Raw genomic sequence first — 12,620 nt, forward strand, 5'->3', positions numbered from 1 at the left:
CAGTACCAGATTAACTAGCACCAATTTAACCAGCACCATCTAAATAACCACATGTCATATAATATGGGTTAGAATATTGTGTGCTCCTGTTTGTTTAGATTTTTTTAGGCGATCAACTGTTCAAATTGCGGAAGATTCATCACTGATCTACAGCAGCGTCAAATGAGTGATAGCCAGTACCAACTTAACCAGCACCAACTTAACCAGCTTAACCAGTACCAGCTTAACTAGCACCTATTTAACCAGTGCCAGCTAAACCAGTACCAACTTAACGAGTACCAACTTAACCAGTACCAGCTTAACCAGCACCGACTTAACCAGTACCAAGCTTAACCAGCATCATCTTAACCAATAGCAACTTAACCAATACCAGCTTAACCAGCATTATCTTAACCAATAGCAACTTAACCAGTACCAATTTAACCAGTACCAGCTTAACTAGTACCAACTTAACCAGTACCAAATTAACCAGCAGCTTAACCAGGATAAACTTAACCAGCACCAACTTAACCAGAACCAGCTTAACCAGTACCAACTTAACCAGTACTATCTTAACCAGTACCAACTTAACCAGTGCCAGCTTAACCAGCACCGACTTAACCAGGACCAGCTTAACCAGCATTATCTTAACCAATAGCAACTTAACCAGTACCAGCTTAACTAGCACCAACTTAACCAGTACCAACTTAACCAGTACTATCTTAACCAGTACCAACTTAACCAGTGCCAGCTTAACCAGCACCGACTTAACCAGGACCAGCTTAACCAGCATTATCTTAACCAATAGCAACTTAACCAGTACCAGCTTAACTAGCACCAACTTAACCAGTACCAGCTTAACCAGTTCCAGCTTAACCAGTACCAAGCTTAACCAGCATCATCTTAACCAATAGCAACTTAACCAATACCAGCTTAACCAGCATTATCTTAACCAATAGCAACTTAACCAGTACCAATTTAACCAGTTCCAGCTTAACTAGTACCAACTTAACCAGTACCAAATTAACCAGCAGCTTAACCAGGATAAACTTAACCAGCACCAACTTAACCAGAACCAGATTAACCAGTACCAACTTAACCAGTACTATCTTAACCAGTAACAGCTTAACCAGCAACCAGCTTAACCAGTGCCATTGGTGCTAGTGCCATTGGTGCAAGTTGGTGCTGGTTAAGCTGGTACTGGTTAAGTTGATACTGGTTAAGCTGGTGCAGTACCATCTTAACCAGTACCAACTTAACCAGTGCCAGCTTAACCAGCACTGACTTAACCAGGACCAGCTTAACCAGCATTATCTTAACCAATAGCAACTTAACCAGTACCAGCTTAACTAGCACCAACTTAACCAGTAACAGCTTAACCAGCACCAGCTTAACCAGTGCCAGCTTTACCAGCACCAACTTAACCAGTACCAGCTTAACTAGCACCAATTTAACCAGTGCCATCTTAACCAGTACCAGCTTAACCAGCACCAACTTAACCAGCAACAGCTTAACCAGCACCAGCTTAACCAGTGCCAGCTTAACCAGCACCAACTTAACCAGTTCCAACTTAACTAATACCATTTTAACCAGCACCAACTTAGCCAGTACCAACTTAACCAGCACCAACTTAACTAGCTTAACCAGTAACAACTTTACCAGCACCAGCTTAACCAGCACCAGCTTAACCAGTGCCAGCTTAACCAGCACCAGCTTAACCATTTCCAACTTAACTAATACCATTTTAACCAGCACCATCTTAACCAGTACCAGCTTAACCAGTACCAACTTAACCAGTACCAACTTAACCAGCACCAACTTAACCAGTAACAGCTTAACCAGTACCATTATAACCAGTGCCATTATAACCAGTAACAGCTTAACCAGCACCAGCTTAACCAGTGCCAGCTTTACCAGCACCAACTTAACCAGTACCAGCTTAACTAGCACCAATTTAACCAGTGCCATCTTAACCAGTACCAGCTTAACCAGCACCAACTTAACCAGCAACAGCTTAACCAGCACCAGCTTAACCAGTGCCAGCTTAACCAGCACCAACTTAACCAGTTCCAACTTAACTAATACCATTTTAACCAGCACCAACTTAGCCAGTACCAACTTAACCAGCACCAACTTAACTAGCTTAACCAGTAACAACTTTACCAGCACCAGCTTAACCAGCACCAGCTTAACCAGTGCCAGCTTAACCAGCACCAGCTTAACCATTTCCAACTTAACTAATACCATTTTAACCAGCACCATCTTAACCAGTACCAGCATAACCAGTACCAACTTAACCAGTACCAACTTAACCAGCACCAACTTAACCAGTAACAGCTTAACCAGTACCATTATAACCAGTGCCATTATAACCAGTACCAACTTAACCAGCACCAATTTAACCAGTACTAACTTAATCATTGCAACATAACCAGTACCAATGTAACCAGTACCAACTTAAACAGCACCAGCTTACCTAGCACCAATTTATCCAGTACCAGCTTAACCAGTACCAGCTTAACCAATAGCAACTTAACCAGCACCAACTTAACCAGCATCAACTTAACCAGTAACAGCTTAACCAGCAACCAGCTTAACCAGTGCCATTGGTGCTAGTGCCATTGGTGCAAGTTGGTGCTGGTTAAGCTGGTACTGGTTAAGTTGATACTGGTTAAGCTGGTGCAGTACCATCTTAACCAGTACCAACTTAACCAGTGCCAGCTTAACCAGCACTGACTTAACCAGGACCAGCTTAACCAGCATTATCTTAACCAATATCAACTTAACCAGTACCAGCTTTAGTAGTACCAGCTTAACCAGTTCCAGCTTAACCAATAGCAACTTAACCAGTACCAACTTAACCAGTAACAGCTTAACCAGCACCAGCTTAACCAGTGCCAGCTTTACCAGCACCAACTTAACCAGTACCAGCTTAACTAGCACCAATTTAACCAGTGCCATCTTAACCAGTACCAGCTTAACCAGTACCAACTTAACCAGTACCAGCTTAACCAGCACCAGCTTAACAAGTGCCAGCTTAACCAGTTCCAACTTAACTAATACCATTTTAACCAGCACCAACTTAACCAGTAACAGCTTAACCAGCACCAGCTTAACCAGTGCCATTGGTGCAAGTTGGTGCTGGTTAAGCTGGTACTGGTTAAGTTGATACTGGTTAAGCTGGTGCAGTACCATCTTAACCAGTACCAACTTAACCAGTGCCAGCTTAACCAGCACTGACTTAACCAGGAGCGGCTTAATCAATATCAACTTAACCAGTACCAGCTTAAGTAGCACCAACTTAACCAGTACCAGCTTAACCAGTTCCAGCTTAACCAATAGCAACTTAACCAGTACCAACGTAACCAGCACCAACTTAACCAGTAACAGCTTAACCAGCACCAGCTTAACCAGTGCCAGCTTTACCAGCACCAACTTAACCAGTACCAGCTTAACTAGCACCAATTTAACCAGTGCCATCTTAACCAGTACCAGCTTAACCAGCACCAACTTAACCAGCAACAGCTTAACCAGCACCAGCTTAACCAGTGCCAGCTTAACCAGCACCAACTTAACCAGTTCCAACTTAACTAATACCATTTTAACCAGCACCAACTTAGCCAGTACCAACTTAACCAGCACCAACTTAACTAGCTTAACCAGTAACAACTTTACCAGCACCAGCTTAACCAGCACCAGCTTAACCAGTGCCAGCTTAACCAGCACCAGCTTAACCATTTCCAACTTAACTAATACCATTTTAACCAGCACCATCTTAACCAGTACCAGCTTAACCAGTACCAGCTTAACCAGCACCAACTTAACCAGCACCAGCTTAACCAGTGCCAGCTTAACCAGCACCAGCTTAACCAGTTCCAACTTAACTAATACCATTTTAACCAGTACCAACTTAACTAGCTTAACCAGTAACAACTTAACCAGTGCCAGCTTTACCAGCACCAACTTAACCAGCACTATCTTAACAACCACAGATCATATCTGGGCTATAACATTGTTGTGCTCCTGTTTGTTTTGATTTTTGTAGGCGATCAACTGTTCTATTTGTGGAAGATGCATCAGTGATCTACAGCAGCGTCAAATGAGTGATAGAGACCAGCGAACACAAAGCCTGTGTTCAGTCGTTTAATGAACGATTGTTGGATGACTGTATAGTTGTGGAATAAGTTACCCATCTGTTCAGACCACAACCAATATAAACATGTTCATCACCCACATTAAGACTCATTTGTTCTCTTTGACTCTTTGTGAGATAACGACAGTAATTGTGTGCTGGACTGATGTAAAGTCTGTTTCTTACTTGTTTAATGTTTTGTATGTAATTGTTGTGTATATATATATATATATATATATATATATATATATATATATATATATATATATATATATATGAATTGACTTTTTAAAGTTTGTTTGAGTTTAATCTGTTAGTATAGAATTTGTTGTTCAGTATTTTTTTGCTCTTCAGATTGGGGCGTAAGATTAGAAAGCAGTCAAGTGATATCTGCACAACTTATTAATATTTAAATGCAAAAGTATTTCATTTTATGTATTAATGTATTTTAATAGAGTTTCCTCTGCCTGTTTTACTTTGGTTTTACAACTAGGACCAGTGCTTCAATAAACCTGATTAACCTTCAAGATATTTAAGTCTGTAGACATTTAAACTGTTTTACATAAAATCCAGTGCTTTCAATGCATTACATGTTTTCATTGCTTTTTTGTTTTTAGCTTGTTCCAAAAGATGTACATATAATGTAAAGTCATTTATAAAATGTGGAAAATTTGGTTTACCTTGAGCCCACTTCTTTTTATGTATATGGTATTTTCCTAATAAAATAAATAACTGTATAATATGTTGTTCTTCACATTCCAAATGGTCATTCTGAGTATAAAAAAGCACATCAAAAACACAAATTTCCATCATACGCTTCAGTTTTCTATTAATAAAGGTTTCTAAATCTTTCCAAAATAATCTTGAGTAAATATAGTGAAAAAACAGGTGCAAAATTGTTTCTTTTTCTAGTGCACAAAATTCACAATTAAATGAAATATTAAGCTTAAATCTTTCCAAAACATGCTTCGCAGGATCAATTCTGTGAAGTATTTTGTAAGACACTTTCTTAATTTTGTTATTGACACAAAACTTATTTGGCAATTTCCATGCTTTAACCCAAGAGATTTCACCAAATAAAGAAGACCAAAAGAATCTTAACCAGTAACTGCAGGAAAAGCAGAACCAAGAGCATTACTTATAATATTATTGCTACATTTTTGTTTTAAAACATCAACATTATCAATGAAAATTTTATCACAAAGATTGTTCATGTTGATTTCCACTGACATTTTTAAGAGTAACATCACACTCTCTGGAATCACGTCAAGAACAATAGCAAACTCTCTTGGTTTAACTGTTTTTTTTTTTTATTTTTTTTTTTTATTCAGTTTATGATAACAAATATCCATTGGAATTAACCAATTGTCTTACTAATATAATCCCTTCATTGAACCAAGCATGACAGAATAGTGATTTGTTTTTAAATAGTATGTCTTTGTTATTCCATATGAAATAGTTGTGTGGTGAAAAATTGTGCTTTTTTTTTGTGCCAATTTCCATGCTAGCAGGGCTTGTTTGTCTGTGAAAACTGGCCAATTTTACACGAATTTTGTCAGCAGAAAGAGAGAGAATAGAGGGCACCTTTCGTCAAAAAAACTGACAGTTTTATTGCTTTATGGCCCTCAAAGCCCCGCCCCTTTTGACCGTGGGAATTTCCCACGCTAGCTCCTCCCACTTATGGGCTGTACAGTACACCGTGGGAATTTCCCACGCTAGCTCCTCCCACTTATGGGCTGTACAGTACACCGTGGGAATTTCCCACGCTAGCTCCTCCCACTTATGGGCTGTACAGTACACCGTGGGAAAATCGGATTTGTGTCACGCCTCCTTAGGGGTTGAACATCTGAAGCGTGGGAAAATTTCGCACGCTCAGTAGTTCTAAACAGTGTAAATTAAAACTTTAAAAAAAATGTACAATAAAGACATAGAGTGTGAGATCAGTGTTTTTTTATTTATTAAAGAAGACAGTTGTACATTCATCACTTTTAAAACATTAATGAAATAAGTTAAAATAGCATTTTTCTCTTAAAGAGTTATTAAAAAATGAGTTAGTGTTATTTAAAGATGTTAAAACATTAAAACAAGTTAAGAGTTTTTTTATTTTACAAAAACATAATTTTTAAAAAATTGTAAGCATTTAACTTTCACATAGTATTTTGTAAAACTTTTACATGAAACACAAACTAATTTAAAAAGTGTTAAGTTTTTACATACCATTCGTTAAAGGACTCAGAGCTTAAAAGATATATAAGTGTTTCGTTGTGGTGGAGCAGAGTGGAGAGCGTCCACTCACTCCGGAGGCCAGTCAGAAATGAAGCTCTGTGAGGGCCTACAGAGAGACACACACAAACCCCGCCCCTACCCCCGCCCCCAACAGATGTCACCGTGGGAAATTCCCATACCCCCTTCAAGCTCCCAAATAGAAAACACATCCGGTCATCTCAGTGGCCGAACTTAAATGACCAAAGAAAACCGATGCAACGGCTCGAAGAGACCACACCCCCTAACACACCCCTCTCAAAGATGAGAGGTCAATTTTGATTTAAGGGCCTCCCTAAAATGACATCACTCACGGGAATCCCCCTCCCACAGCATCACAGTCACATGAGCTGTTTAAAAAGGAGCACAAACATGACAAGATCTACTTGTGGTTTTATTCAAGTAGAACACTATGGCTACGTCAGACCCCAAAACTCCTGAAACATTGATGAAGCTATGGAGGATTCGACCTTAGCGCCGCGGAAAAAAAACACAGTTACCAGGACCCGTTTAACGCGATTTCTCCTCGAGCCGGCGGAGCGCAAGTGAAATACTTTTCTGGAGGACGTGCGTGCGAAGTCAGATTGGTTAATGGATAACGACGAGCGATTCACAACGAATACAACAGAGGATCCCAATTTGTTTTTTTTACGGAAAGGGATTGGATTTTATTTTATACAGGAGTATGGAGAGATTTGAAAGATGATGGGAGTGAACCGGTTTTCATAGCAGAGTGGGCTGGATTAACCACGGTTGCAAGATACCGACTTCTCGCGGATTATATTAAAAAAAAAAACACCCAGAGGATTACGTTTACATACTTTTTTGGAATGGATGTACCCAAATGTTCGTATTTCTGAGGATGAGCATTTAAAATAGCCTACTACGATTTAAAATTCATGTTTCAATGGAAGGTTTACATGTGTTGGAACAGATTTTTTCTAAAATCACGTAGCTTTTTTTTAAATGGAGCGACGCATTTGGATCTGTTGATGGATACGCACCAATAGGATTACCGGCTGCAACGAATGGATACCCACAGAAAAGCATCGATTGGCTGAATACATTTTGTGATTATTTAATCCTTTCTATGTAAAGTATTTTGAATTGCCAGTGTATAAAATGTGCTATATTAATAAACATGATATGCCTTGCTTCGCCTATGTCACAGGAGAAATTATATTTAATTCACAACTCTATGCTCTCATACAGACTAGAACTGTCTCACACTCACACAAACACCGACCCCACCCCTCCCCACTTCTCCCCACTCCTCCTTTTTAAAAAAAAAAACGTTCAAAACAACGTCAACTAAAATACAATATGCTACTAAAGTTTAGTTTTAAGTTCCGTATGATACTACATCACTCATCGACGGTAGAAACATGAATGAGTATATATCATGTGTGAAGCCGAGTCTCCACCCACCTAACGCTAGATTTATTTATAATTACACTAAATAACATTTATAAAAAATAATAGTTGTTTAAAAAAAGAGGAGGAAGAGTGTGAGTATACGAGGAGGAAGAGTATGAGTATAAGAGGAGGAAGAGAATGAGTTAGAGGAGGAAGAGTATGAGTTAGAGGAGGAAGAGTGTGAGTATAAGAGGACGAAGAGTATGAGTTAGAGGAGGAAGAGTATGAGTATAAGAGGAGGAAGAGTATGAGTTAGAGGAGGAAGAGTGTGAGTATAAGAGGAGGAAGAGTATGAGTTAGAGGAGGAAGAGTATGAGTATAAGAGGAGGAAGAGTATGAGTATAGAGGAGGAAGAGTGTGAGTATGAGAAGAGGAAGAGTGTGAGTTAGAGGATGAAGAGTGTGAGTATAAGAGGAGGAAGAGTATGAGTTAGCGGAGGAAGAGTGTGAGTATAAGATGAGGAAGAGTGTGAGTATAAGAGGAGGAAGAGTATGAGTTAGAGGAGGAAGAGTGTGAGTATAAGATGAGGAAGAGTGTGAGTATAAGAGGAGGAAGAGTGTTAGTATAAGAGGAGGAAGATTATGAGTATAAGAGGAGGAAGAGTATGAGTATAAGAGGAGGAAGAGTGTGAGTGTAAGAGGAGGAAGAGTGTGAGTTAGAGGAGGAAGAGTATGAGTGTAAGAGGAGGAAGAGTATGAGTTAGAGGGGGAAGAGTGTGAGTATAAGAGGAGGAAGATGAGTATAAGAGGAGGAAGAGTGTGAGTATACGAGGAGGAAGAGTATGAGTATAAGAGGAGGAAGATAATGAGTTAGAGGAGGAAGAGTATGAGTATAAGAGGAGGAAGAGAATGAGTTAGAGGAGGAAGAGTGTGAGTATAAGAGGAGGAAGAGTATGAGTTAGAGGAGGAAGAGTATGAGTATAAGAGGAGGAAGAGTATGAGTTAGAGGAGGAAGAGTGTGAGTATAAGAGGAGGAAGAGTATGAGTTAGAGGAGGAAGAGTATGAGTATAAGAGGAGGAAGAGTGTGAGTATAAGAAGAGGAAGAGTGTGAGTTAGAGGAGGAAGAGTGTGAGTATAAGAGGAGGAAGAGTGTGAGTATAAGAGGAGGAAGAGTGTGAGTTAGAGGAGGAAGAGTGTGTGTATAAGAGGAGGAAGAGTGTGAGTATAAGAGGAGGAAGAGTGTGAGTTAGAGGAGGAAGAGTGTGTGTATAAGAGGAGGAAGAGTGTGAGTATAAGAGGAGGAAGAGTGTGAGTTAGAGGAGGAAGAGTGTGAGTATAAGAGGAGGAAGAGTGTGAGTTAGAGGAGGAAGAGTGTGAGTATAGAGGAGGAAGAGTGTGAGTATAAGAGGAGGAAGAGTATGAGTATAAGAGGAGGAAGAGTGTGTGAAAGAGGTGATGAACGAGGAGGAAGAGGAAGAGGAAGGTGTGGAGAATGTTGTCAAGGCTGGATCTGCTTCAGGGTTTTCCTCTTCTCCTGCAGAGATGATATTCTCCGGCCGGACCGACATGAAGACGTGAAGCTGAAGCAGAATAAATCTCTCTCACTGACCTTGATTCTGCAGTTGCTCAACTCTTCTGACTGTACTTTACAGTAACATGCTTTTCATTTACAGTTTTTTACTGTAACCTTTTGGGCTTCTGCAGTTGGTCACTGTATTTCACAGTATGCAAATGCTGAATATACAGACATTCCATACTATACAATATTCAGTACAATACTATACAGTACTTGCAGTGCATACAGTATTTATTCTCCTCTCCACTGTCAGGTGTCAGTACTACTTTATTACATAATTGCAAAATTTGTTTACTTTGTTACAATAAATAAATAAATATTTCTCCTGTAACTGCATGCTTTGGATTCTGTGTTCTCCATTTTCCATGTAGTGTCTAACGAATGATCTGTAGTGTTTATAATATTGACTGATGTGTGTAAGATCTGAAAGCATTGTTTGATTTTGCCAGAAGAGTCAGAGATTCTCTGAATGAGTTTTGAACATTTGCTTTTGTGTTTAAGGTTTTGAGAAAGTGAGTGATGGTTTCAAGAAATGTGTTTTAGCAATTCAGAAAAACTGTAATTGTGCAGCTTGTTGTTTTTGGCTGATTTCTTGGTTCTCTCTTCACTCCTCTGTCTTAAAGTAATTCACACTGAGATCATTTATTTACATTTATCTTATATTTCCTGTAATGAGTCGCTGTTTTCAAATAGTAATAAAGTATTGTCATGTTTTCATGGTCCAATATAACAGATAAAACAACATTTACAGTTTGATGAATTCTGTGTTTCAGGGTTTTCTTGTGATGATTGGGGTGTGAGTTACAGTCCTTCACACATCTGTGCACTAAAGGACTCAACAGTGATAATGAGATGCACTTATACATACCCTACTGGATATAAGATCAAGGAAGTGTTCTGGACCAAAAAAAGTATAGATCCTCCAGATCTGTCTAATGACTCTGAATACAGTCAGAGGCTTCAGTATCTGGGAGATAAACAGCAGAACTGCACCGTCAGACTGAGTCATGTGACACTGAAGGATTCACACATGTACTGTTTCAGATTCATCACTGATAAAGATGATGGGAAATGGACTGGTGATCCAGGAGTGACTCTTACTGTCACAGGTGACTTTGATGAGGTTTATCTCTTCTTCTGTGCATTATGTTGAATAATAATCAGTGTATGACAGCAGCACTAGATATAATGTGTGTGTTGTGTTCAGATCTTCAGGTGGAGTCTCCTGAGAGAGTGACAGAGGGAGATTCAGTCACTCTGAGATGTAAAAGCAGCTGCGCTCTGACTGACAGAGCAACATTCATCTGGTACAGAAACTCACAGCCATTAACTGAGAGAAGAGACAGAAACAATGAACTCCTGCTGCAGTCAGTCAGAAGAGAGGATTCAGGCAGATATAGCTGTGCTGTAGACGGACACACTCACATCTCTCCTGCTGTTCAGCTCAATGTCATGTGTGAGTACAGATTGACTTTTCAAACATTACAAAGAATAAATATCTGAATTTATGATTTATAAAAATGTTTTAACCACTATTTTTAAGACTGCCCCTCCCCAACACCCGTGGAACACTTGCCATTATACATGTATAACAATAATATCTTAGTCTAAACCTAAAGTAATCTTGACCAACTATATAGTATTTGAAAGCGTTAAGACTGTAGTTAAGATCACTCAATCCATTATGGAAATCAAAGAGTCCTGATTTTTTATTTATTTTTATTTTAGATATCAACCTAAAATTTGTCTCAGAATTTGTTCAGATATTTAGCTTTGATTTTCTTGAAGTTTTAGTTGAATTTTTTTTTGTAAAAAATATATTTTATATAAAATATAAAAATATATATTTTACATTTTCATAAACTTAAACTTCTATGATTCTTTTTGTAAACTTTAAAAAAAAATCTACAATAATCTGTGAAGTGTTCCCTTTAAAAAGATTTTAAGACTTAAGTCTGTGCTCTGAAGTATTTAAGATTTTTAAAGATTTTTAAAGGCACCTATTATGCAAAATTCACTTTACATGGTGTTTGAACATAAATGTGTCGGCAGTGTGTGTACACAACCACCCTATAATGATAAACATAAGGAAACGAGGATACACAAATAAGAAATGAGATGCGCCCTATTTGTATATTGGAATATTCTTGATCACTGGAGCGTCACTTCAAAGCGTCAACAATTCATACATAATAAAGATAAAGCAATAAGCCCTGTTGATATATGTTTGATATACAATTTATTTAAACTGCAAAGGTAAAGCATAAATAAAAATGATTGTGACATGTGAAGGGAATTGAGAGAATTGAGATGTCCTTCAAGATGCTGAGTTTGATCAGTTTCTGGGTCACAGGCTGGAGGACGGAGGAGCGAGGAAAAGTAGCATCAAAATCTCTAAACAAATGTAACATGTATTTCTTTTAATATCAGTTTTCGCAGTTGCACTATATATACATTCATTGTAAATTAGGAAAAGTAAAAAAAAAAATCTTCCTCAAACTTAATCCAGAACTTGGTAAAACATTTGTCTGTATTACAAATGTTTCAAGCCTCTCAAATTTTTGTCTTAATAGTTTTTCAATGTTAACTTTTTTGCTTAAACTTTTTCTTTAACTTTGAGCATTAAACAGTGAAAAATTAAACTGAGATGTTTGCTGAAATTGTCCAATAATAAGCAACTGCAGCCTTTCCTAGAACATTTTCCACCAGCCGTCTCTGATAAATACTTTTACCTGACATCTGTAGATCCTCCAGTGAAACCTGTGATCTCCATCAGTCCATCTGGTGTAATAGTGGAGGGAGATTCAGTGACTCATTCAGTGACTGATTTATAAGTCTGAACTAAGTGTGTGATGTCAAATTTTATTTGTTAATGTTTTGTTTGTTTGTTTGTTTGTTTCAGACTCACCCAGGAACGTCTCAGTGTCCATCAGTCCATCTGGTGTAATAGTGGAGGGAGATTCAGTGACTCTGAACTGCATCAGTGACTCAAACCCTCCTGCTCTGAACTTCAGCTGGTTTAAAGGAGGAAGGATTGTAGGATCTGGAAGAATCTTCAACATCTCAAAGATCAGCTCTGATGACAGTGGAGAATACAAGTGCAAGTCCATCAATGAACATGGAGAGAAATACTCTGATAATGTGACTTTAAACGTCATGTGTGAGTTTAAAATAAAACACAAGATGCTGCTGAACATTCCAGCATGTTTATAATGATTTTCATTAATAATTATTTGCATAAAATGTTTTATGATTCCTTATAACAATAAGTTTTGTGAAAAAAGTTCATTGAACTTTAATTTTTGTCTGTTTTAG

The 12,620-nt window shown here is 38.3% G+C and overlaps 1 protein-coding gene across 1 annotated transcript in view; it reads left to right on the top strand.

Annotated features, from left to right (window-relative positions):
* The window catches only part of LOC309493654 (B-cell receptor CD22-like), a 265,008-nt gene that overhangs the window by 67,815 nt on the left and 184,573 nt on the right, over positions 1-12,620 (top strand). Inside the window, exon 7 of the mRNA XM_082162840.1 lies at positions 12,208-12,465. Within this exon, the coding sequence (XP_082018966.1) occupies positions 12,208-12,465 (258 nt within the window). The remainder of the gene's footprint in view (positions 1-12,207; positions 12,466-12,620) is intronic.

This window comes from Leuciscus leuciscus (genome assembly GCF_965113295.1).
Source record: "Leuciscus leuciscus genome assembly, chromosome: 3".
NCBI classification, from domain to species: Eukaryota; Metazoa; Chordata; class Actinopteri; order Cypriniformes; family Leuciscidae; genus Leuciscus; species Leuciscus leuciscus.